This window comes from Pongo abelii, chromosome 3 (genome assembly GCF_028885655.2).
Source record: "Pongo abelii isolate AG06213 chromosome 3, NHGRI_mPonAbe1-v2.0_pri, whole genome shotgun sequence".
NCBI lineage: Eukaryota > Metazoa > Chordata > Mammalia > Primates > Hominidae > Pongo > Pongo abelii.
In genome coordinates, this window is record NC_071988.2 from 176,717,986 (window position 1) to 176,745,470 (window position 27,485).

Genomic DNA, 27,485 nt, shown 5'->3' on the forward strand with positions numbered 1-27,485 from the left:
ATGAGCTAGGTTCTTTATTGTCTAATATTCCATGAATCTAATATTATCTATAGATAAATAGTTGGTTCCTAAAGGTGGATTTTTCTTTCCTTGTCTGCATTTAATCTCGAGCCGTCTTCAAAGGAAGCAAAACTGAAGTTATGGATACAGAATGCCAAACAACCCTATCTGTGAACGTTGGTTTTACAAGAGCATAGAACCCAGTTCGGCAGTTCGCCTCTGCCAAACGTCTCTGCAAGCTGATTAGTGGTAGCGTCAGGCCTATCGCTAGTTCTCCTCATTTAACCCATTTGCTTAGTCATTTAAACCACTTATACTTTATACTTCTAGTCCTATTTGCAAATCCATCTTTTAGCTTTATAACCCACCTTCCCCCAGCCCTTAATTTCAAAGGTCCACCAGGTATATGTGGTTGTTTTGCGCCAAACTAGCAGTGGTTGTTTTACGTCAAACTAGCAGTTTACGACAAGAAAACTACATCAAACAAGTAAAAGAACCACTACGATGCATCTATGTTTTCCCTTAAGTACGGAATTTCACTACAGCCCTTGTCTTCAAACACCTAAACAATGCACCTAGGACCTTCATTTATTATTCCGTGCCCACCCACACCCTAAAAATCGCTCTCTTCACCCCAATTGCTCGAAATGCCTGTCACTCCAAGCACTTTGACTAGCCCAAGAGCTTCATTTAAACTTTAGCCCCACTTTCTCCTCCTCGCCCCGCCCCGAAGCTAATCCCTGATTGGATGAGGCACCACTCCTCGTGGGGCTGCTTAGGCCACCGCGCGCGCTGAGCGCTGGGAAACCAGTGGAGACACGAGGACCAGCGCGAGCGTTCCCGGTGGGTTCCCCTCCCCCTGCGGCGACCCCCTACCCCCCCGCTCTGACCGACTGGTCCCCTAAACGGTGGCGGCGGTTTTTCGTCGTTGGGCCCCGGGATTTAGGACCAACATTTGGAGACCCGAAGGGGTGAGGAGGGGAAAGGGGAAACGGGGTCACTACCAGACCACTGCTAACGGCTGGATACAGTGTCCGGCTCATTCTCACGCCGAATACACAGTGGGGGCTGGCGGCGGTGGCTGCGGGGTTTACCCCTCGTCCTTCCCCAGTCCCGTCGAGCAGTGGGAGGGCAAGTGTCCGAGACGCTGCTTCCCGCCCCGGCAGCATCCGGCCAGAAGGCGCCCTCGCCGTCACCCAGGCGCTGCATGGTGAGGGCCCAGCGGCCAGTCCCTTTGGGGCGTCTGGCGGCTTCTTCCGCCCCGCGGCGCCCTGCGCTCTCCGCCTTATTTCCGCTCTCCCCCGCTGCCTTCCGGCCGCTTCCCACCTGTGCTGCCTTCCGTGTTATTTTCCTGACACGCTCACGCCGACGACCAACGACCGCTGCAGGCCCGGGCCGACGTCTGGCCGTTGTAAGGCCCGCGCGTCCCCTGGAGGCTTTGGGACGCCGTCTGGGGCGTCCCGACGGCTGGGTGAGATTCACCAGTCTGGTGTCAGAATTGAATTCAGGCTGGGTGAGCTTTAGCGGGCTCCTCCTCGTTTTCGTGGAGTTCTAGCCGGGGCTGAGCCTCGACCTTTACTCTGCCTTTGTCTCCCTGTTTCTTCCCCGAGTACCTTCTGTGTGCTGGGCTGTGGGCAGTGGGAGGCCGCGGGTGTACAGGGAAGATAGCTCGCCTCTCCCCCGACATACGGACGGCAGCACAAGTCGTGGCACCACCTTTGTTTCCTGACATCTGGTGTTTTTAAACCCCTAATTTAAAAATGTTTCTTTGGAGCTACTGGAAAAACCACAGAACCAGCGGGATTTAATCCTGGCGTTGATATTCTGAGATATTGCGAAGCTGCTTGATTTATTTGGGCACCAGTTTTCTCCTATGTAAATTTAGCTTAGGTAATATTTAAGTTCTTTAAGCTTTAACTGTCTTTACATTCTTGATAAATTCCCCGTAACCTTTATGTTATGTCGTAATCCTAATATAGGCAAATATCAAAGAGGAAATATCATAAGGAGTTTTTTTGTTTTGTTTTGTTTTGTTTGAGACGGAGTCTCGCTCTGTCGCCCAGGCGGGAGAGCAGTGGCAGGATCTCGGCTCACTGCAACCTCCGCCTACCGGGTTCAAGCGATTCTCTTGCCTCAAACTATCGGGAGTAGCTGGGACTACAGGCGCGCGCCACCACGCACAGCTAATTTTTGTATTCTTAGTAGAGACAGGGTTTCACCATGTTGGCCAGGATGGTCTCGATCTCTGGACCTCGTGATCCACCCGCCTCGGCCTCTCCAAGTGCTGGGATAACAGGCGTGAGCCATCGCCGCCGAGCTTTTTAAGTCTTGGCTTCTCTTAAAAATTGGCCTGATTTTGTGTTTGAGAATGGCGTTATAACCAGGAAGCAGGATATGTTGCGTGTATAAGGAGAATAACATATAAGGGACGTGTTCAAGGGTCGGTAGAATTTTGCTTATTTAAATAATGGGAAGATATTTTCGTTTCAAGAATCACCACGATGTATATACAGTTTGACAGACTTCCATTTGGATCTTTTCAGAATTGAATCTCCTTATAGGGGTCTAATAATAGACTTGTTTTCAGGGCACACATTTAAAACATTCTACTTTAAACTTTGTTTGCATCTGTTTGCATTGTTAATAAAATTTGTTTGCATCTTTATAGACATAAAGATGACAGTGCTACAATCACTAAATATTAATGCTTTCTGCTTAAGGCACTGCTTTGATTGCTAATTTTCACTTAAGAGGTTGGAGTAATGGACTTGAATATTATTGCCAAATATAATACATATCAACACTTAAAATATAGGCATTACTGGATATATCATGAAACAAGAATTATTAATAACGAGAACAAACCCAGTTTATGGACTGAAATTAAGCCTCAGGTTTAATGGTGTTATTTTATCGTTAGGAGAAGGAAGACATGTCAATTTAAGTAGAGTTTGTGAATACAAATCAAGTAATTGCTGTAAAAATTGTCCAGATTTGCATATTAATGCCGAATATTACTTCTCATTTTACTACCTGATGATTGATGAGGCAAGAAAATGTGATCTCTGTGTTCAAATTGGTAACAGATTTTAAATAACAGATTATGAAGGACCTTGTGTAAGGAATGGTGTACTTAATTTGGACAAGAATATGTAGATATCTTTATCCTGAATTCAAACAGCATATACACCTTTGTGTTCAAAGCAGTATTTTTTAAAAGTATTAGTTACAGTTTTTTAAAGTAGTTCAATTTTTAAGTCATTTTAAATTTAAACTTCATATTAAAACTTTTTATCCATTATATATTTAACTTCTAGCAATGAAATGTGCTCTCATTCTTTAATAAAAACAACTTAAAATGGAATTGAACTGATCCATCTGTACACTTACTTCGAAATAATTATAGACTTCCATATCCACACACTTTTGATTACCTCTTCTCGTTTTCCAACCATGTTGGCTGTAGTGCAGTCTGTCACTAAAATGAATTGCTGCTTAAAAACAAACCGAAAACCTCCATTGACCTGGCAACCATGGCTTCCATGTACTATACTCAATGACAACAGAACTAACAAATCAGGAGTTTAGTACCATGTAATTCAAGGAATGTCATAAAGATTTAATGTGCCCCTATAAAGGCACGTTTTGATGTTCTTAATTTTTTTCATTATTACATTGAGTTTTTAAAACCCACAGTAAGATTATATAATATTCACTTTTCACAGCTTTCTAAATTTTTACAGTAACTTGGAAGATGAAGTTTCAATTGAAGTAGTTTTAATACAGCTGACACAGTTCCTTTAAATAATTTTCATTGATGTTTTGCTTAAATTGTGCTTGTCTTTTTTATTACTATTAATATACTTTCTATTTTTGAAAGGCAGTATAAATTTGAAAATACGTATTTTTGATAATTATTAAGAAGGTTAAAATTAAAGGAGATGTAGTTAGCACTTAAAGGCTTGATTCAGATTGTTACTTGAATAGCTTGTGATTTGCTATCCTGTCTTGGCCTTTTGCTTCTTACCTTAGAGAGGTTTTTTCCTTTCTTGTTTTTTCTTTTGAAAGTGAGCTAGAGAGGAATCTTTGAAAGTCTACAGTTTAGGGAAAAAAATACATATCTGAAAGCTAGAGTTAAATATGGCACAACTTTTAATTTCTCATTCCCACTTTGTCTGCAAAACCATTTTTGTCATTCTCCTACTCAAGATCCCTCCTTGTCTTGCTTGGATTACTTGGGTCAGCAGGGTAAGGAAACAAGTTTTCAGAACGCTTTGTAGTGTGACTCCACACCTGAAAGTGACAAAGGACAAATTAAGTCTGGAAGCCTCAATTGGTATGTCAGTTTTGCTCTAATGTATAGGACAGATTTGCTTTCTTGGATATTTAGGTAACAGGTTGATTCTGGAGTATTTTAGAATGAATGTATTGTATGCTTGTTTTCGATTTGATTATATTTCTCTGGCTATTCTTGAATTTTGCCTGTTTTAGAAATATACTTTTGTTAAATTAATATGTTAAAGTTAGGTAATTTTGAACTTTCTTGTGAATTATACATGTGCATATATTTTGTTTTGGAGGCTTTGAGATAACGCTTTTTTTTCTATAGAGAATATAGGATTGGTGACTCTTCAGTGTGTCTTTTACTTCTGTAATTTCAAGCTTTTATAATATTTTGATAGAGATTTTTTGAGATGTACAAAAGTCTAGCATATGTTTCTAGTCATTATCTAGTAAAAGGAGCCTTTAATGTGTATGGACTGGCCTGTTATTTCAACGTAAGAACCTAGATAATCTCTTTAAAAATAGAACTTTGAAGACATGAATTAACCCAAGAAATAGGTCTGTAAGGTAATTGTAGAGATGGGTTGGATTGCAGAAATCAGCCATTTGGAACTAGCTGTGAATTGTAGTAAAAAAAAAAAAAAAAAAAAAGTCTTGTTTATTAAGTTAAATTCTACATTTTGGATAAAATGGGAGCATATTTATTACTTATATAACCAGTAAGTAGCATATGTAAGGTACCATATTAAGGTTGGTGCAAAAGTAATCACGGTTTTTGCCGTTACTTTTAATGGCAAAAACTTTTGCAACAGCCTTAACTAGATTCTTGTTTTTTCCTCACTGTTTTTCCTGTAGCATGTTTAAAAAATACAAATCTCACAATTCCTTATTCATATTTTATCAACATGATCTTTAGTGTAATGGGCCAGTATGATGTCCTGTGGGATGTCGAGGCCATTGAAGACTCTCTGGACTAAATTATGGAAGAGAGTTCAAAGTTATGAATTTCTGAGGCTCCATGGTTTGGGCCCTTGGTCTTTTCGATTACTAATTTTGTGACTTTAAGCAGGACTCTTCATCGTATTTGCTTTTGGTTTTCTTGTCTACAGTATTGGAGGTCATCTAAGGTCCACTTGCAATTCTAATATTTTCTTACTACAAAATATTCAGTGATGGTGTAATGGCAAAACCTAGAGTCAAACAGTGTTAAGTTGAGAAAGGTAGTTATATCACTTAAAATGCTCTTAATTTTAAAGGAATGATGATAGAAAAACATTGAATTTTTTAAAAGACAAAAGACTGAAAGTTGATTGCTCAGTCAATCCTTACCTTTTTTTTTTTTTTTGAGATGGAGCCTCGTTCTCTCCCCCAGGCTGGAATGCAGTGGCACGATCTCAGTTCACTGCAACCTCCACCTCCTAGGTTCAAGCAATTCCCAAGCCTCAGCCTCCTGAGTAGCTGGGATTACAGGCACATGCCGTCACGCCTGGCTAATTTTTTTGTATTTTTAGTAGAGACGGTGTTTCACCATGTTGGCCAGACTGGTCTTGAACTCCTGACCTCAGGCAATCCGCCCGCCTCATTCTCCCAAAGTTCTGGGATTACAGGTGTGAGCCACCGTACCTGGCCAGTCTTTATGTTATTAATGGTTCTGATTACAAAAAATAACATTTCTTTCATCTGAATCTATTCATAGTACATTGTTTTATTTATTGCATTTGGTGTCACATAAATCTGTCCATGAAGTATAGTGTAAGATACACAGCTGATAATACAGACATAAGACTTTTCCCTTGATAAAAATTATTGTCTACTTTCTCTTTCTGCCGTTTAATAAATGTGTGAGGATATTCATCTTAAATCTTCAGTTAAAAAAAAAAAACGAAAAAAAAACAGGCCAGGTGCGATGGCTCACGCCTTTAATCCCAGCACTTTGGGAGGCCGAGGCAGGTAGATCACGAGGTCAGGAGTTCAAGACAAGCCTGGCCAACATAGTGAAACCCCGTCTCTACTAAAAATACAAAAATTAGCCTGGCATGATGGCACATGCCTGTAGTCACAGCTACTTGGGAGGCTGAGGAAGGAGAATCACTTGAACCTGGGGGGTGGAGGTTGCAGTGAGCCAAGATTGCACCATTGCAATCCAGCCTGGGTGACAGAGCGAGACTCCTTCTTGGAAAACAAAAACAATAACCGTGTGAGGTTAGTAAATTATAAGAACCTAAAAACAATATAAAGATAAATGAGATAGTACTTATCATATTAAAATGAACAAGAAAGGAGGAATTGAGGGAAAGCCGAATAGCTTTGTTTCCTTCTCTGGAGATAGATCTTTATAATATAACTTTATTATTTTTTAATAAGTGAGTTTCTATCCCTTCTCGGCCATTTGGCCAAGATCAAGTATAGTATGTGTCCTTACCAGTTTAATATCTGGTATGTCTTCTATCTGAGGACAAATTTTTTTTTTTTTTTTTTTATACTTTAAGTTCTAGGGTACAATGTGCAGGTTTGTTACATATGTATACATGTGCCATGCTGGTGTGCTGCACCTATTAACTCGTCATTTACACTAGGTATATCTCCTAATGCTATCCCTCCACCCTCCCCCGACACCATGACAGGCCCCGATGTGTGATGTTCCCCACCCTGTGTCCAAGTGTTCTTATTGTTCAATTCCCACCTATGAGTGAGAACATGCGGTGTTTGGTTTTTCGTCCTTGCAATAGTTTGCTGAGAATGATGGTTTCCAGCTTCATCCATGTCCCTACAAAGGACATGAACTCACCCTTTTTTATGGCTGCATAGTATTCCATGGTGTATATGTGCCACATTTTCTTAATCCAGTCTATCATTGATGGACATTTGGGTTGGTTCAAACTCTTTGCTATTGTGAATAGCGCCGCAGTAAACATATGTGTGCATGTGTCTTTATAGCAGCATGGTTTATAATCCTTTGGGTATAGACCCAGTAATGGGATGGCTGGGTCAAATGGTATTTCTAGTTCTAGATCCTTGAGGAATTGCCACACTGTCTTCCACAATGGTTGAACTAGTTTACAGTCCCATCAACAGTGTAAAAGTCTTCCTGCTTCTCCACATCGTCTCCAGCACCTGTTGTTTCCTGACTTTTTAATAGTCACCATTCTAACTAGTATGAGATAGTATCTCATTGTGGTTTTGATTTGCATTTCTCTGATGGCCAGTGATGATGAGCATTTTTTCATGTGTCTGTTGGCTGCATAAATGTCTTCTTTTGAGAAGTGTCTTTTCATATCCTTTGCCCACTTTTTGGTGGGGTTGTTTGATTTTTTTCTTGTAAATTTGTTTAAGTTCTTTGGAGATTCTGGATATTAGCCGTTTGTCAGATGGTTAGATTGCAAAAATTTTCTCCCATTCTGTAGGTTGCCTGTTCACTCTGATGGTAGTTTCTTTTGCTGTGCAGAAGCTCTTTAGTTTAATGAGATCCCATTTGTCAATTTTGGCTTTTGTTGCCATTGCTTTTGGTGTTTTAGTCATGAAGTCCTTGCCCATGCCTATGTCCTCAATGGTATTGCCTAGGTCTAACATTTAAGTCTTTAATCCATCTTGAATTAATTTTCGTATAATATGTAAGGAAGGGATCCAGTTTCAGCTTTCTATCTATGGCTAGCTAGTTTTCCCAGCACCATTTATTAAATAGGGAATCCTTTCCCCATTTCTTGTTTTTGTCAGGTTTGTCAAAGATCAGATGGTTGTAGATGTGTGGTATTATTTCTGAGGGCTCTGTTCTGTTCCATTGGTGTATATCTCTGTTTTGGTACCAGCACCATGCTGTTTTGGTTACTGTGGCCTTATCATATAGTTTGAAGTCAGGTAGCATGGTGCCTCCAGCTTTGTTCTTTTTGCTTAGGATTGTCTTGGCAATGTAGGCTCTTTTTTGGTTCCATATGAAGTTTAAAGTAGTTTTTTCCAATTCTGTGAAGAAAGTCATTGGTAGCTTGACGCGGATGGCATTGGATCTGTAAATTACCTTGGGCAGTATGGTCATTTTCATGTATTGATTCTTCCTATCCATGAGCATGGAATGTTCTTCCATTTGTTTGTGTCCTCTTTTATTTCATTGAGTAGTGGTTTATAGTTCTCCTTGAAGAGGTCCTTCACATCCCTTGTAAGTTGGATTCCTAGGTATTTTATTCTCTTTGAAGCAATTGTGAATTGCTTCACATGATTTGGCTCTCTGTTTGTTATTGGTGTATAAGAATGCTTGTGATTTTTGCACATTGATTTTGTATCCTGAGACTTTGCTGAAGTTGCATATCAGCTTAAGGAGATTTTGGGCTGAGACGATGGGGTTTTCCAAATATATAATCATGTCATCTGCAAACGGACAATTTTACTTCGTCTTTTCCTAACTGAATACCCTTTATTTCTTTCTCCTGCCTGATTGCCCTGGCCAGAACTTCCAATACTATGTTGAGTAGGAGTGGTAAGAGAGGGCATCCCTGTCTTGTGCCAGTTTTCAAAGGGAATGCTTCCAGTTTTTGCCCATTCAGTATGATATTGGCTGTGGGTTTGTCATAAATAGCTCTTATTATTTTGAGATACGTCCCATCAATACCTAATTTATTGAGAGTTTTTAGCATGAAGAGTTGTTGAATTTTGTCAAAGGCCTTTTCTGCATCTATTGGGATAATCATGTGGTTTTTGTCTTTGGTTCTGTTTATATGATGGATTACATTTATTGATTTGCATATGTTGAACCAGTCTTGCATCCCAGGGATGAAGCCCACTTGATCGTGTTGGATAAGCTTTTTGATGTGCTGCTGGATTCGCTTTGCCAGTATTTTCTTGAGGATTTTTGCATTGATGTTCATCAGGGATGTTGGTCTAAAATTCTCTTTTTTTGTTGTGTCTCTGCCAGGCTTTGGTATCAGCATGATTCTGGCCTCATAAAATGAGTTAGGGAGGATTCCCTCTTTTTCTATTGATTGGAATAGTTTCAGAAGGAATGGTACCAGCACCTCTTTGTACCTCTGGTAGAATTCAGCTTTGAATCCGTCAGGTCCTAGACTTTTTTTGGTTGGTAGGCTATTAATTATTGCCTGAATTTCAAAGCCTGTTATTGGTCTATTGAGGGATTCAACTTCTTCCTGATTTAGTCTTGGGAGGGCATATGTGTCCAGGAATTTATCCATTTCTTCTAGATTTTCTAGTTTATTTGCATAGAGGTGTTTATAGTATTCTCTGATGGTAGTTTGTATTTCTGTGGGATTGATGGTGATATCCTCTTTATCATTTTTTATTGCGTTTATTTGATTCTTCTCTCTTTTCTTCTTTATTAGTCTTGCTAGTGGTTTATCAATTTTGTTGATCTCTTCAGAAAACCAGCTCCTGGATTCATTGATTTTTTGAAGGGTTTTTTGTGTCTCTATCTCCTTCAGTTCTGCTCTGATCTTAATTATTTCTTGCCTTCTGCTAGCTTTTGAATATGATTGCTCTTGCTTCTCTAGTTCTTTTAATTGTGATGTTAAGGTGTCAATTTTAGATCTTTCCTGCTTTCTCTTGTGGGCATTTAGTACTATAAATTTCCCTCTCCACACTGCTTTAAATGTGTCCCAGAGATTCTGGTATGTTGTGCTGAGGACAAATCTTAAATTGATTTTTGGAGCCAGCAGAGGCAATAGGAGCTTGCTCCATTTACTCCACTCATTGACTTGATATTGCAGTACCTCCAGGTATGGGTGCATTCCCCTCAGGGGAATAAATTTTTTAAAAAAGCAAAATGAGTTTCTTCAGAATATCACATATACCTGTTTTTCAAATGTTAATACATCTTAAAATGAATTATCAGGGCCCAGATTGTATTGATGGGTAGATATTCTATGATATTACAATTATGAAACAATGTTGACTATTTAAGACAATGCAGAATTCTATTACTCATGGTCCGACTAGGGAAGTTTGAAGATGTTTTCTATTTATATTTGGACAGATAGCTCTTAAGTTTGCTAATATGAAAAGTATTATCTTGGAAAAGGGGAAAAGTTAGCCATTTCTTGGATGGGACAAGTGAGTAAAAGATCAGACGGGAGGTAGGAAGAACTGGCAGGTTGAATCTAATAAGATGAGATTAAGTTGATTCTAAAATGTGGATACTTGATATAGGGCGGGGCAGATTTGAGGTTTTTGTTGAGAGCACGCTGAATTTCAACGGACAATAGCATGCAGCTTTGTAGAACACCATTGTGCTGTTTATCTGTATTGCTGGAGTTTTCAATTTTGGCCAACCACACTTTTGAAGGAAGAAGAGACAGGATAATGAGAGAACATAAACTATGTCATATAAGAAACAGTTAAGTAGCATTTTGCCATGGTTCTGTAGAAACTTAATAGATAGGCCAAGGACAATTAGGGTATCATGCTGAAACACTTGAGTGAAAGCTGGAAAGTTCTTTTTAACTGAAACTTTTCTTGGCCTTAAATATGCAGATGATCATTGTGTTCCTTTTAAGAGGGATGTATAGTGATTTCTCAGATGTGTTTAGACTGGGAACACATTTTGGAGACCTGTTAATCACCTCTGGAACAATGTTTTAAGGGATGCCAGTTTAGGAAGTGTCTGGTTAAAATAACTGGTAATGAGGTAGGTGCCGTGACTCACGCCTGTAATTCCAGCACTTTGGGAGGCCAAGGCAGTGGATTACTTGAGCCCAAGAGTTCTAGACCAGCCTGGGTAACATGTTGAAACCCCATCTCTCTAAAAAATTAGCTGGATGTGGTGGTGCATGACTGTAGTCCCAGGTACTTGGAAGTGAATCATCTTTCAAATGCAGTTGTATGAAAGAGGCAGGTTCACTTTTGCCAGAAGGTTAAAATCAGGATAGATATGTGAAAGTTACCAGGAAAGAGATTATAATACATTATAAGAAATAACTTTCTTAAATAATTATTCAAAGTTTAGTTGCTCTAGAGGATCAGTTCTTTGTAAGAATCAAAAATAAGATGGATATCTTCTTTGTGGCAATATTATAAAGAGGACACACATATCAGGTGGGTGGTTGAATTAGATGATTTTTAAGGTTTCTTATAAATCTGAAATTACTTTTATTAAGGGTTTTCCAAAAAGTTTTGTTGCCGGACTTTTCCATCTAAGTTAATACAATGTTTGAGTTGTTTTAAAAGCATGCAATAGTTTTTCAGAGAAGGTATGAATAATTGATTTGATGTTATAATCTAAAAAAAATTGTGAAAAACATCTGGATTCAGGTACTTGTGTTGCTATTTGTAAGTTATATGACCTCAAGTAAATCACATAGTTTTCAGAGATGTGAATTTTAAATATTTAAAATTAGGGTAGTACAAGTAGGGGTTAGTAGCCCAGCATTTGGGCAAACAGATTTCTAATTTGAATACCGTATTTACCTTATGAATTTAATAGCACTATTACTTTCTCTCTTAGTCTCGTTTTATGTATTTTTAAACTGGAAAAGAAAAATATTTACAGATTACTATAAAGAATAAATGAGATAATGTATATAAAGTGCGTGTCATTATATGTGGTATTTAATATGCCAAATCATTAAGTGTAGAAGTAAAATGGAATTTCTTAGATTAGGAAAGTAAAGGTCAGAGCTGTAAAGTGCTTGCCAAAGTCTCCTGACCAACAACTGGAATTCAGGTCTTCTCCCATACAGTTACGTTATTTTTAGTTAAATCATGATGTCTCTCCTTCCGTGTCTCATTCACTGAATGAACATTTATCATATGCCAGGGAGTCTGCATGGTGCTTGGGATTCAGAAATGAAAGGCTAGACCCTTTTCAATGTCTGGTAGTGGGAGAGAGATGGAGGGAATTGACAGTCACAGCACTCTGAAATGGATTCTGTGATATAAGTACATATAAGGGAATACTTGATTTAGAGTTGAGAGGGAGGGTCAGGGAGGGTTTTCCTGGAGAATATTAGGAGTAGGAAAAGCCAAGAAAGTAGAGAAGGACTATAGGAACAATCTATGTAAAAGAACATATATGAGCACCTGGCATATTTGAGAATTTGCAGATGGGTCAGCATTGTTGTTGGCATGTCATAAGAAATGAAGCTGGAGGGAGAGATGATGAAGAGATCCTTATGGCTTTCTAAAGAGTTCAGATTTTATTTTTAAGGAACTGGGAAACCCCTGAAAGGGCTTTTTATTTAATTGAGTAGCGCATGCTCTTGATAATCACAGAAAAGTGAGAAGTAAGGGTTACTTGACTCCTTATTCCTACTCACCAATGATAACTACCAGTAAAGTTCCTTGTAAATTGTTTCAACATTTTTATATTCCTACACAGCCATCTATGAATGTGTACATGTATATCTTTAAAACAACACATACACAGTTGATATGAAAGTAAATATATTTTCTACTTGCTCTTTCTCACATATTTCTTGAATATTTTTCCATATCAGTACACGCAAATCTATGATATTCTTTAATAGCTTCATAACATTCCTTGTGTAGTTGTATCCTGATTTTTTATGCAGTCCTCTACTGAAGAGGAGCTAGATATTTTCTAGACTGTTATTTCTATATACAGTGTTTCAGTGAACATTCTTATGCTTATATCTTTGTATACTCTTGCAGTTATATCTGTAGGTTAAATTTTTAGTAATTATGAAGTATATGTGTGTTTTAGATTTTGATAGCTATTATCAAATTTCCCTCTAAAAGGATAATTTCAGTAATGCATATGTGCTAGCAGTGTATGAGGTCTTAAGTTTTCCCTGAGTTTTCTGGTGGGCTTCCCAGCAGATAATTATTGAGCACCTTCTGTGTGCCAAAGACTATGGTGGGTACTTGAGAAAGTGTTCAAGGCCGAAGTGGTCTCTGCCCTCATGCAGCCCAGAGTTCGAACCATAGGAAGCCTGCAGGTGTTTTGTTTGGTCTATACGCTTTCATAGCTGTTTGACAATTAAATTAATTTTCAGTTTTTAAATATTGAGAGATTTTGAAAAATTGGAAAATTTGGTATAACTAGGCAAGCTGGATTCTCTTATATTAGTTTGCTGCAGTTTAGTAGCCACTGCCTTTTTCAGACTGTGCATTGGACTTTCTAGGAGCACGGTCGATTCCATTTCTTATGGTCTCATTTCTTGACCTCTTAACATTTCTTGCCAGAGCCTTGTAAAAGCATTTGAGTGATCGTTTGATATTCAAATTTAAAATACCTAAAAGTGAACTCTGATCTTACCCCTAAAACCAGTTCTACTTAGTCTTCATCTCTTTCCTTGTTGCTTAGACCAGAACTGTGGTATCATCCTTCACTTGCCTGTTTATCTCACAGTATGTCAGAAAATTCTATTGCATGTACTTCGAAATATATCTCAAGTCAGACCACTTATCCTTTCCACCTCAACCTCTCTGGCCCATGCCACCATCATCTCTTGCTGGATTTTAGTAGTAATCTTTTTTTTTTTTTTTGAGACAGAGTCTCGCTCTTTCGCCCAGGCTGAACTGCAGTGGCGCTATCTCTGCTCACTGCAAGCTCCGCCTCCCAGGTTCACGCCATTCTCCTGCCTCAGCCTCCTGAGTAGCTGGGACTACAGGCGCTTGCCACCACACCCAGCTAATTTTTTCTATTTTTAGTAGAGACGGTGTTTCACCGTGTTAGCCAGGATGGTCTCGATCTCCTGACCTCATGATCCACCCGCCTCGGCCTCCCAAAGTGCTGGGATTACAGGTGTAAGTGGTCTCACTGCTTCCACCTTTGCCCTTCTACTGACTTCCCCATGTAACAGCCAGATGATCCTTTTAAAATGAGAGAACCTATTACTCATATGCTCAGAATCTATAGTAGCTCCTCATTTAACTCAGAATAAAAGCTAAAGTTTATAAGAAGTTACCTAACTTACAAGGTATACCTTGTACATGCCAAGTACACCTTTATATAAGGCCTTTGTCTTGGTTTCTCCATTTGTATGGGATGTTCTTCCCGGATAGCTGCATGGGCAAGCTCCTTAATTCTTTGCTGGAAGGTTACCTTTTTGGTGAAGTCTGCACTAGCTTTCTGTTTAAATTTGCATGTTCTCTTCCCTTGTCAACCTTCCACTGACCCATGTGCCCTCTTCCTGTTCCTTTTTTCCGTAAGTATTCTTACCTCTTATTATTTGCTTATTTTTTTAATCATCTGTTATTTTTTCCCCATTAGAGTGTAAGCTATGCAAGGGAGAAATTCTGGCCTTTTATTTACTAATAATATCCCAGGTGTAAGGAATAGTGCATAGAATATAGTTGGTCCTTAATAAATATTTGTTGAACAAATGAATGCATTTTGAATTTGCAGGCTCTGCTGTGCAGTTTGTTTTTCTTACTGTTTTATTAGGTAATAATAATAAGAAATACATGTATAGTGCTTATATGCAAAGACCTATTTTAAACCCTTTATTTTGAATCCCCTGAATCCTTCTACCCTGAGGTAGAAACTGTTATTATCTACTTATTATAGACAGGTAAACATAGGCATTGAGAGGCTAAATAATTTGTCCAAAGTCAGAGCTTAGTAAAGGAAGAACCAGGATTCAGATTTTTTAGCCAGTCTTGAACCTGAGTCTGCACTTTATAACACCATGCTGTCCTTTTTATTTTAAGGAAATTAGCTCTTTATGATGTATTGCAGATCATTTTTCTGTGTAATTTTTTTGACTTAGTTTTTGTGGATTTTTTTGCCTTCTAAAGTATTTTTATTTAGTAAAAAAATCTATTCATGTATTTTTTTGAGGGATTTGTTTGTTTCAGACAGGATCTTGCCCTGTTGCCCAGGCCAGAGTGCAGTGGTTTGCAGTCACGGCTCACTGCAGCCTCAAACTCCCAGGTACCTTTGAAGCTTTTAAACTTACTTTTTAGAAGGATCTCCCTGATTTTAACATTAATCATTTAGTCATTTTCTTCCTTATTTGATTTGATTTGAAATAGAAGTTTAAATTAAGCAGATATATATTTTATATCACCTTGACAGCATTATGGAGATTTTGTTTGAGGGCAACAAAATTAAAAGTTGGAACAGCATTTAGGAACCTGGCACTAATTGAAGTAAAAAATAATCGTCTGAGAATAGGCTGTAAGGATGGACGGGAGTAGACTGATTTCAAGAAATATTTAGGGCCAGGTGCAGTGGCTCACACCTATAATCCCAGCACTTTGGGAGGCCTAGGTGGGTGGATTGCTTGAGCTCAGGAGTTTGAGACCAGCCTGGGCAACGTGGTGAAACCCAGTCTCTACACACACACAAAATAAATACAAAAATTAGCTGGGTATGGTGGTGTGTGCCTGTAGTCCCAGCTACTTGGGGGACTGAGGTGGGAGAATCACTTGAGACCAGGAGGCCAACACTGCAGGAGTCACCTTCACACCACTGTACTCTAGCCTGGGTGACAAAGTGAGACTCTGTCTCAAAAAATGAAATAAATAAATATTTGATAAAATCTTCAAGTCTTAGTGACTTATGAGCTGTGCATCAAAGGACTCTGGGATAACACCCAGATTTCTGGTTGTGAGAGTTTGGAAGAGAGGAAATATGTTTGTTGGGGTGCCATTTATTGGTTGAATGTATGAATCATTGAAATGAGGTAAAACAGGAAGGAACAGGTTTGGAAGATAAAATGATAACTCAGTTTTTCATTTGTTGAATTTGAGATGCCTTATGAATATCTCATTTTCAACACTTAGGTTCATTGGGCAATTTGATAAATGAGAGTCTTAGCTTAGGAAAGAAAATTGGCTTAGAGATACTAGGTTTAGGGAAATACTAAACTGTGTGAGTGCATGAGCTACTTTTTTGCCTTGTTTTTTTTCCAGGATTATTACATTGGATATAATATAAAAATGGCTTGGGAACAGCTTTAAAGACTGTAAAAAGACTGTATGTTTGTGGTATGTATGATAAGACGTTTTTGTAGCTATTTTCATTATCATTCAGAAAAGAGTATTAGTGTCTCTACAGGGGAGTGTGTCACAAAGGTGAGAGTGGAAAGGATGTCACCAAGGATCACTACTCTAGAGCAAAAATTCAGATATTTTAAAACTAGGAAGGACTTAGAGGCTACCTGACTTAGCAATGACAATTTATAATTTCTGAATATTCCATTTGCATAAAAGCCAACTTGGGGGGCTTCCTGTTCTTTAGGAGACTCTCAAGTAAAGTTGCAACAGAAGATATGCCAAAGTTATTTTCTTAGAAGAAAGGAATATTTGTGATTAAGCAGACCTGGGTTTGAATTTTGTCTATGCCACTTTCTGCCTCTGTGATCTTTTAACACAGGGTAACAAGGGGATCTTTTAACAAGGGGTAGTATGATTTTTCTGTCTATCTAAGCCTCAGTTTCTTCCACTGCTTAAATGGAAATGGTAAGAAATGGTAATTTTCTTTTAGCAAGGATGATAAGTAGCTTCCACTAGCTTAGAGATTAGAGATAATGAGTGGAAGTGTCCCAACATTTCTAATAGACCTATTAAGTAAATAGAACCTCTTATGATCAATATTTTTTCAGCCTGTTTTTATCTTGTATCACAGCTTTATTTTGAAGCCAGTTACTCTAAAGTTGAACAACTTTATTCTAAGCTATAGTTATTTGCAGATGTTTAATGATTTGAAGGGATCCAATGTATGCATAAAAATTGGTATTTGTGAATATTTGTATTGTCTAAGCCAAAAAACGACTCCTAGAGGATTTCTTTTTTTTTTTTAATTTAAGTTTTAGGGTACATGTGCACAATATGCACAAGTTAACTTATCTGTTATTCATAAAAACTCTGTGAGATAGGCATTATCTGCATATTGCAGATAAGGAAATTGAGGTGTAGAGGAGCTAAGTAACTTATACAAAATTATATAGCTAGTAAGTGAAAAGAAAGTATTTGAATCCAGACAGTCTGGCTCCAGAGCCTCTGATATACCAAGTACTATTGAGGATAACTGCAGTGACAGTTTCACTTGCCTTAGAGCAGTGATTCTTTGTTGACATCTTTTCCACCTCCACCCTCATGGCAGAATTCACAGTAAAGATGCTGGTACTCCTCCCTAGATATGTATCTGCCATATCACATGAACCCCTCAACCTTTGAGAAAATGAAAGATGTTTCTGAAAAAAACAAATGATGCCTGTGTCAGCAGTGTGGGTGCACAAAGAATTAAGAAGCACTGCTTTCTAGTATTTGTCAGAACTAACCTTTATTTGATTCTTATGGAAATTCAACAAGCTTCTTACATACATAGTTTCCATAAATTTTAGCCGCAGCTTTCTGGTAACTTGTATTGATACTCCATTTTCAAATGAAGAGACTAAGACGTAAAGAAATTGAATAAATTGCCCAAGGTTGTACAACTCAGAAGTCTGAAATGAAAGTGCTGTGACTCAAAATTTCATACTTTAAAAATGTTATGCTGTGATGACTTGGTTTCTGTTTATAATATGGAAGGTTCTGCTGAAAGCCAAAATAGCCTTCTCTGTGTACTCTCCATTCTGTGAATTTTAATGTTTGCATTTATTCATGTTAACACTAAATGAGAGAGATATAAAATTAACCAAGAGACAGAATAAATCAAAGCATTGTTTTTTTTAGGGGAAAAAACCTGAAGTATATGCTAATTAAGTTCAAATTAAAATACATTTTTATATATGTGGTCAACATAGATCTCAGCTCTTTTACCCTAGCTCCTGCTCATCTATTGACATAACTTTAAGTTGCTGCCAATTAGAATTCACAGTAGCTTCTGTTGCTGCTCAGATGATAAGTGGTTGTGCTCTGTTCTCTCTGGTAACAACTTGTAGTAGATAGGAACAGGGGTTGAGTTGATGCTCTGTTTGCTTATTCCAGCCATCTATTCAGTATTTGGTAACTGGTGACGCTCTTAAAGATTACTAACAATGAGCAGTTTAGCTTTAGGCTATGTGTATCTGACAAGTGTAAGCCACAGAAAAATCCAGTTGGCTTAGGTGATAAAATGATTTAAACTTTGGGCTATGTAGATTGGCAGGTTAATTCATTGATGGCTTACATTTTGTTGTTATTCTGTTTGCTTTCCTTTTTCTTCTCTTTCACTTAATTTTGTTTTTCCATTCTTTGTTGCTTTCTCTTTTTCATTGTTTGTGTCCCTTTCTTATAGCTTAGGCCTTCTAAAGGTACTGCATAATTGGTCAGTGACATCGAAAGAAGTTTCCAAGTTTCCACTGTAGGGAAGAGCTTTGGGGCAGAACCTCAGAGGACAGTGAAGGCTAATCAGACATGCCAGCCACAACTGTCTTTGTTTTTCTGCAACCCAAAGAAATGCCTTATAGATTCTTGGTATTCTGTTGTAAACTTAACCAGTGTTATTAAACTTTGTTTTAGGAACTGCAACCATGAATGAAGAAAATATAGATGGAACAAATGGATGCAGTAAAGTTCGAAATGGTACTCAGAATGAAGCAGCATTACTTGCTTTGATGGAAAAGACTGGTTACAACATGGTTCAGGAAAATGGACAAAGGAAATTTGGTGGTCCTCCTCCAGGTGTGGATTTATTTACAGTCCTTTAAATTTAATCTTTAACCTCCTCATGTAGATTAGATGTGTATCCCCACAAGTATTCCAAACAATAGCTCTCTCCTTGTAACTGCTTTAAGACTTTTTTTTTTTTTTTTTTTTTTTACTGTTGAGGAGAGTTAGATTATAAATGTTATTCATGTACCATTACGTTTTTTCAGCCCTGCTCTTCATCTAAGAAGCAGTTGAGAAAGAAGCTGGGCTAGGTTGAGAAAGAAGTCAGGATTAGGAAAGTAGAGAAAAGGGTGCTACTCTAGGTGTTAAAGAGGAGATCATCTGGGGAGGAATTTGAAACAGCAGTGAGTAGGTGAGTGGTTTTTAAACTAGAAAACCAAATGGAAACAGGTGAATAGAATGTTTGACTTTTCTACCAATAGTCAGTACAATTCCTTTGCCCGAAACCCTTCAGTTTATCACACTTAAAATAAAAATCTGGCTTCTGGTTACCTCAATGGCTACAGCACTTACCACTTTCCTCCTTTCTCAAGTACATGTTAGCTGTACAGGCTTCTATAATCTATGTTGCTCTGACATAAAAGCACTTGCTTTTTCTTCTTTCCAAATGCCCTTTTCCCAGATAATCCTCGTGGCTCACTCCCTCATTCTATTCAGGTCTCTGCTTAAATCTCATGTGCCCAGAGATTTGCCTGACCACTCTCTTGATTTTCTTCGTGGCACTTAATCACTCACTTGTTACCTCCCTTCTCTATTGAATATTAGCTTCATAAGGGAAGGGGCTTTATTTTGTCCACTGTTGTATCACCAATACCTAGAATTGTGAGTGGCACACAGCACAGCAAATTTGTTGAATGAATATATGATTGAATAGTGAGTACAAATATCTGATTAGAATTTATGTGTCTGTTCATTTTTGTCGTTCAGGTTGGGAAGGTCCACCTCCACCTAGAGGCTGTGAAGTTTTTGTAGGAAAAATACCTCGTGATATGTATGAAGATGAGTTAGTTCCTGTATTTGAAAGAGCTGGGAAGATATATGAATTTCGACTTATGATGGAATTTAGTGGTGAAAATCGAGGTTATGCTTTTGTGATGTACACTACAAAAGAAGAAGCCCAATTAGCCATCAGAATTCTTAATAATTATGAAATTCGACCAGGGAAGTTTATTGGTGTGTGTGTAAGCTTGGATAATTGTAGATTATTTATTGGAGCTATTCCCAAGGAAAAGAAGAAAGAAGAAATTTTAGATGAAATGAAGAAAGTTACAGAAGGAGTTGTAGATGTCATTGTTTATCCAAGTGCAACTGATAAGACCAAAAATCGTGGTTTTGCATTTGTGGAATATGAATCTCACAGAGCTGCTGCTATGGCAAGGAGGAAACTAATTCCAGGTAAACTGATTCTTTTAAAGGTTGTTTTTCAATATTAACATTATTACAAATATGGAGAGATGATAGTACATCAGGGATCAATATTATCAAAATACATAATGCCACTTAAAGAGGAGTAAAGAATTGTTTGAGTAATGAAGTAAAATAAATCACATGATTCTAAAAGACAAGAAATTGTTCCAGTAAAATGAGTCCTATTTATGATATTTTTACTGGATGTATACACTTTGAGCTGTTAATTGTTGTTTAATAAAAATCCAAAGGGCAACACTTAATTCTTCAGATAAAGATCTATCTTTGAAGTGTATTTGTTCTATTGACTCTTAAATTACATAGTAAGTTTTAGTTATTTACTTTAGTAAAAATTTTTGTGTGAATAGGAAACAAATGCTTAACCAAATTTATTGATGTGTAGTTGAGTTTCTGCTTCTCTGGGGCAACAGTTTTACTGAACCTCTTTAACTTTTATTCTTTATTTTAATTCTCTTCAATTTTTTTTTTTTTTTTACAGGAACATTCCAACTATGGGGCCACACCATTCAGGTAGATTGGGCTGACCCAGAGAAAGAGGTGGATGAGGAAACCATGCAGAGAGTTAAAGTTCTTTATGTAAGAAATTTAATGATCTCAACTACAGAGGAAACAATTAAAGCAGAATTCAATAAATTTAAGCCTGGTGCAGTTGAACGGGTAAAGAAACTTAGAGATTATGCTTTTGTTCACTTTTTCAACCGAGAAGATGCAGTGGCTGCCATGTCTGTTATGAATGGAAAATGCATTGATGGAGCAAGTATTGAGGTAACACTAGCTAAACCAGTAAATAAAGAAAACACTTGGAGGCAGCATCTTAACGGTCAGATAAGTCCAAATTCTGAAAATCTGATTGTGTTTGCTAACAAAGAAGAGAGCCACCCAAAAACTCTAGGCAAGCTGCCAACTCTTCCTGCTCGTCTCAATGGTCAGCATAGCCCAAGTCCGCCTGAAGTTGAAAGATGCACTTACCCTTTTTATCCTGGAACAAAGCTTACTCCAATTAGTATGTATTCTTTAAAATCCAATCATTTTAATTCTGCAGTAATGCATTTGGATTATTACTGCAACAAAAATAACTGGGCACCACCAGAATATTATTTATATTCAACAACAAGTCAAGATGGGAAAGTACTCTTGGTATATAAGATAGTAATTCCTGCTATTGCAAATGGATCCCAGAGTTACTTCATGCCAGACAAACTCTGTACTACATTGGAAGATGCAAAGGAACTGGCAGCCCAGTTTACATTACTTCATTTGGGTAAGTTTAAAAATACTTTAAACGATGTATAATATGAAATTAGGAAATACTGTAGATTATTTTTAAATTCATTTATTTTGAACTCTTAACATTAGTGGTAAGTATGTAACATAAATTTTATCTCAATTTTATAAAGTCATGATAACTTTCTTGAAACTTGTGCCCTGTAAAATCTTCCTACATTTAGCTCTTCTTTTTTTTTTTTTTTTGAGAGATGGAGTCTCGCTCTGTCGCCTAGGCTTATGTGCAGTGGCATAATCTTGGCTCAGTGCAGCCTCTGCCTCCTAGGTTCAAGCGATTCTCCTGCCTCAGCCTCCCGCGTAGCTGGGACTACAGGCATGTGCCACCATGCCTGGCTAATTTCTTGTATTTTTAGTAGAGACGGGATTTCACTGTGTTAGCTAGGATGGTCTCGATCTCCTGACCTCGTGATCTGCCCGCCTCGGCCTCCCAAAGTGCTGGGATTATGGGTGTGAGCCACCGCACCTAGCCTACATTTAGCTTTTTAAGCATTAACCTGTGGGAAAATTTGATTTTGACTTACTGTAGTGTTCATGACCCTGTTTTATTAATTTATTGTTTTTTTAATGACTAATTCTCAGTTGAAATAAAAATTTTTTGTATAAGTTACAGGATATGTTAATTAAACCAATTTGTAAGAGAGTGTCCCTGCATCTTTGGTGAAGTCTACATAATGATCTTTTTGAGGGGCAGGGGGTAGGGAGTTAGTAAAATCAGCAGGATTTCAAATGGGTCGTGTGTAGACACAGCTTTATGCTCACCAATCTGGAAATTTGTCATTATCACTCATGAAAGACAAAAAGCATCATTAAGAGATGTTTGTGACCATTTTCTTTTTTAATTTCATGTTTTTCAAAAAGTAAATTTTCTTTAAAACGTTTGAAGGATAATTATGAAAGGCTTTGCAAAAGCATAGAAAGATATGCTAACTAAATATTTGACGTTGTGAAGGAAGAGACATAATATCACTATGGTGTTTTCTTTCTGTTTTTTACTGTTAGATTAGCCTCCCCCCTCCTCCATCCCCCGAAACCTGTTTATTTTTTAATGTGGCTATAGATTTTAGTTGATGATTACTTTGTGTCCCAAATAATATTTATTGGAAGAGTAGTGGTTTCCTGAGAATCAAATAAAAGAGAAAGCTCTTTTGAGGGTTATCATTGTTTCTTGATTATAATTGTGAAACTCTTCACTGAAAATTATTTTTTATATGGTTGCAGAACCATAGTACAGAAGCTTACATGTATTTAAAATTCATATTTGCAAGTTTAAGAGAAAATAGTCAAGAAAAACATTCTCAAAAGGGAGAATAATTTTTATATATTGTTTAGGCTTACTTATGTACCATAGCCATTGCCATACTATTACAATTTTTTTTTTTTTTTTTGAGACGGAGTCTTGCTTTGTCACCCAGACTTGAGTGCAGTAGCATGATCTTGGCTCACTGCAACCTCTGTCTCCTGGATTCAAGCAATTCTCCTGCCTCAGCCTCCTGAGTAGCTGGGATTACAGGCGCCCACCACCACGCCTGGCTAATTTTTGTGTTTTCAGTAGAGACGGGGTTTCACCATGTTGGCCGGGCTGGTCTTGAACTACTGACCTCAGGCAGCCCGCCCTCCTCGGCCTCCCAAAGTATATTACAGATACTTTTAAGAGATTCTGATTTGGAGATATCAACAAAACTTGTGGGACTAAAGGTAAGGTTCCACTTAAAGACACATTTAAGCAGTGTCCTCAATTATTAGTTTCGAGATATTTGGGGATTTGGCATCATTGAAGCTAATAAATTCTTAGTTCTTATTTCTATTGATGCACAAAATAGAAGCCTTCAATTTTACTTTCAATAAAGACCATCTAAGTTAAAGAAAAAATTGTTAGGTAGATAGCAAATAATTCCAATTAAGTTTCTTAGAGAAAAATGGGTCTAAATATTATTTTGGAGTGGGATGTAATTAGTTGCTGAGCAAGTTTCTCCCAAGGATACTTGTGTCTGATCTACCATGCTAATACTGAAAGATTTTTAAAATTTCTATCCCCTCTCATTCACTTACACATAAACTTCTAAAATTCTTACAACATAGCCATGTTAGTTTAATTTATGGCAAAATTGTATGTAGACATTGTTTGCCCATTTCATAAAGAAGATTCAGATTCTATATGGAAGCAGAGCTTTTAACTCCCTTATTACCATAGTTAACTATATAACATAGTTAAATAAACCTGTAGTTCCCTAAGAAAACACCTAATCAGGTACAATATTTTCAACTTAATTATGGTTAATTAGTGATCAAGGTAACGTCAATAAATGAAATCTTCAGTGGGCACATGCAGATTGTTTTAGTCATCTATTCCAGATTTTATCAACCTTGTATCAATGCTGATTTTAATAAAAAGTTGAACAATTTGTATTTTATGTATTTCCTCAATCTATATTCAGTCTCAGAATAGTTAATATAATGTAAGCAAAATTCACATATAAACAAAAAGATTAAACAAAACCCTAGGTCCTATTTCGGTGGAGTACGCAAAGCCTGAGGTCTTGTCTATGGACAGTAACACAGAAATCCTTATGGTGCTTGACTACTTATGTAAGTGAAGATTGTTGAGTTAGAGGCAGGAAAATATATTTAGGCAGCTGAGAAGGAGAAAGAGAATTCAGGGAAGCAGAAGAGCCAGAGATCAGAGGTCTAGGCAACTTTGATCAGAAAACAAATGTCAGCCCTTCAGAGGTCGTTAAAGTAGGGCCAGGAGCTGTAGACAGCGAGGAGGTTCCATGTTGCCACATGGCAGGTTAAGAGTAGATTTGAGTGTTGACGTAGCAGTGTTTTGGATCACTTTTTCCCTTCTGTTAATGTTGGAGCCTCTGGGTTTTAAAAGGTTGATGCCTTTCTAGTTATACCTTCTTTTAGTTAAAGGTAATAGGGTTTCATCGAATAGCTCAGAGTTGAGATCAATTGGTGGTAGTGGTGTGTTCTTGACATCCTAGTAAATACTTACGTAGTCCAAGGATTGAATTGTTTTGAAGTCTTGAGAGGTTGTTCTTAGTTCCTAGAGTTTTTCAAATGAAGTTCCTTACCTATTAAGTCATCTTTTGGCTCTATTAAAGAATTTGAGAAGTCAGATTTTCTAGAGAATCCATTTAACTACTGTTTTTAAGGTATTTTCTTTGGGGATAGTAATTTTTTTAAAGAATTTGCCTCAGTATCCTTATTTTAACCCTTTCAGTTTGATGCTATTTTGAGAATTACTATCCAATCTTAACCTTGATGATCTTTTACTGTCATATGTGATATAAACAGTCATTTTTAAAATTAATATTTCAGATCTCTTTAAGAGTGTACTTTTAATATCCACACAGTTTTGGTGTTACCACTTCTATTTCCCAAGTTTGAAAAATAAAAGAAAAAAATCAGGCTTTATTTGCTTAAATGGCCATCATTGCTGTTATGAGAAAAAAAATGTATGTCTTTTCAGGGAAACAGGCACCTACATGAGTACTAGAAGTCATGGCGTTTACTTCTGGTGAGCATTTAGTGATCTTACTAGCATCTCAAAAGTTCTTGGTTTACAGGTCCTTAAAATCAATTTTAAATATATTTAGGTGCTTTTTTTGGTCCTATCTAAAGCAAGCTCTATTTTAAGCAAAATACCCTTAATAAAAGAAAAGCTGGAAGTTGGGGTTAATGCCAAAATAGAACCTTCCTTATCCTTTTCACTTACTTCAAAATTAGAGACTATCTTCATCTTCATAATGGCAAGGAATGACCTCTCTTATCTCACTGGAAACTCATTACCTAACCAGCAGGATAAGAAATTATGGGCTGAGCACGGTGGCTCACGCCTGTAATCCCAGCACTTTGGGAGGCTAAGGCGGGCGGATCACTTGAGGTCAGGAGATGGAGACCATCCTGGCGAGCACGGTGAAACCCCGTCTCTACTAAAAATACAAAAAAATTAGCCGGGCGTGGTGGCGGGCACCTGTAGTCCCAGCTACTCTGGAGGCTGAGGCAGGAGAATGGTGTGAACCTGGGGGGCGGAGCTTGCAGTGAGCCGACATCAGCCACTGCACTCCAGCCTGGGCAACAGAGCGAGACTACGTCTCAAAAAAAAAAAAAAAAAGGAAATTATGTATTTACTGGGTTAATTTTAGGGATCTATAATCTGTAAGGTAGTCAGTGAGTGAGTTTAATGGGTAGAATCCTGATATAGTTTGGACATTTGTCCCTGCCAAATCTCATGTTGAAATGTAATCCCCAGTGTTGGAGGTGGGGTCTGGTGGGAGGTGATTGGATCATGGAGGTGGATTTCTCATGAATGGTTTAGCACCATTCCCTTCGTGCTGTCTTCACAATGGTGAATGATTCCTCACCACATCTGGTTGTTTAAAAGTGTGTAGCACTTTCTTGCTTTCTCTCTCTTGCTCCTGCTCTTGCCATGGGATGTGCCTGCCTCTGCTTGGCCCTCAGCCATGAGTAAAAGTTCCTTGAGGCCTTCCCAGTAGCCTAGCAGATTCTGGCACCATGCTTGTAAAGCTTAGAGAACTGTGAGCCAATTAAACCTCTTTTCTGTATAAATTACCCAGTCTCAGGTATTCCTTTATAGCAGTGCAAGAATGATCTAAACCAAATATAGACTGGAGGGTTAGGATAGATAGGGTCTATATTAAATATTTGCTATATGGAGATATCTTGGGTCATTCAGTATCACTAATTTTTAAATAAGTCTTTTCTGTCTTCACAATCTCATTATCTGTTTAGTGATAAAGCAGACTATCAAGGCGAATAGTACTGCTCTTCCTAAAAGTCAACTCTTTTGAATCTGGGTCTTTCAGTATTGCCACTGCTTTTCTTTGGAGGATTCTTTGCATTGTAGAAGTGGAATAAACAAAATCAAGGAGATCAAGGAACGTCCTGGAGAGTTAGAGTTTTGAAGAAGAAAGTCCTGGAGAATACTTAGTGGAAAGAAGAAGGTAGTCTTATCTGTATTGATAATTCACCTTGTTATATAATTTATTAGCAAATAATTTTAAGCAGGGCATCTCTTCTATGTTTGTGTAATACTGATACAAGTGGTATTTTTTTCTTACTTGTATGGCTATCGGAAACTTTTTAAAACAGGGATGAAGAACCTGTCACAGACTAACTTGTGCCACTGATTTAATTTCACCAGATTTGTGTACTGTTGTTCTGGCCAAAAATGATTAAGGTTATGTTGTTTTTTTGTTTTTTTTTTTTTAAACAGGTCTTTTTTGAAAGCCTCTTACATGCTAAGTGTGCTTTCCTAAGCATTCTGGAGCTAAAGATAAACAAAACATTGTTTTTTTGTTTAAGGAGTCACAGTCTAGTGATGAAGGCAGATACACAAATTCTTTGGATAGGTTATTTTGGGAGTCGAAGAGGAAAAAGGTATGCTTCCCTGACCTCAGTTGTAAACTCTTTGCGGAGTTTGTGGTCAGAGAGGAGCACAACGTGAGCAAACTCATCTTAGAAAAATAGCATGGTGGTGGTTTAATGGCAAGTAGTTCTGTATATTGTTTGCTTTCATGATTTCAGTGAGACTTAGGAAGAATTAAAGGAGTTGAAAAGATGTAAACATTAGTTAATTAAAATTTCATTAGTCCTGTTTCTTAAAACTTTCCATTTTTTTTTTTTTAGTGCAACTATGTTGGATATATCTGCTTTTCCTCTGAGCAAGTATTTTTTTCCTTAGATGAATCCGTCTCGATTTGTGTGGACCATTTTGTGTGTGAATATTCATTCTTACAACATCTTTTGTACTTACTTATTTCAGTATTCATTTTGTAATGGACTTGTATATTGCTTCTTATATTTGACTTTGAAATGGCATACATCAGTAGAATCTTGCATTTTTTTCTAGTAATTGAATAGTATTTAGTAGATATATATTCTAAGCATGATAGTCGCTGTTAGCTTATCCTTTTATTCAAATGAAGCTTTTATTTCCGTTATCACTTGTAAATTTGTTGAAAGTT

At 37.5% G+C, this 27,485-nt stretch overlaps 1 protein-coding gene and 1 pseudogene across 8 annotated transcripts in view; both read left to right on the top strand.

Moving 5' to 3' along the window:
* Window positions 1-757: 757 nt before the first annotated feature.
* Window positions 758-27,485, top strand: part of RBM46 (RNA binding motif protein 46) — a 49,795-nt gene continuing 23,067 nt past the window's right edge. For 4 of the 8 annotated variants that reach the window (XR_008524824.1, XR_008524825.1, XM_024246109.2 and 1 more), the window contains exons 1-4: window positions 758-843; window positions 18,634-18,795; window positions 19,711-20,178; window positions 20,690-21,472. Coding sequence is in view for 6 of the 8 variants with exons in the window: in XM_024246109.2 (XP_024101877.1) it covers window positions 18,645-18,795; window positions 19,711-20,178; window positions 20,690-21,472 (1,402 nt within the window). In the remaining 2 variants the exon portion in view is untranslated. Of the gene's footprint in view, window positions 1,891-18,633; window positions 18,796-19,710; window positions 20,179-20,689; window positions 21,473-27,485 lie in introns of all 8 variants that reach the window. The other 4 variants (XM_054554618.1, XM_054554620.1, XM_063723701.1 and 1 more) reach the window with 4 other exon arrangements.
* LOC112133320 (U2 spliceosomal RNA) lies at window positions 6,658-6,826 on the top strand (annotated as a pseudogene).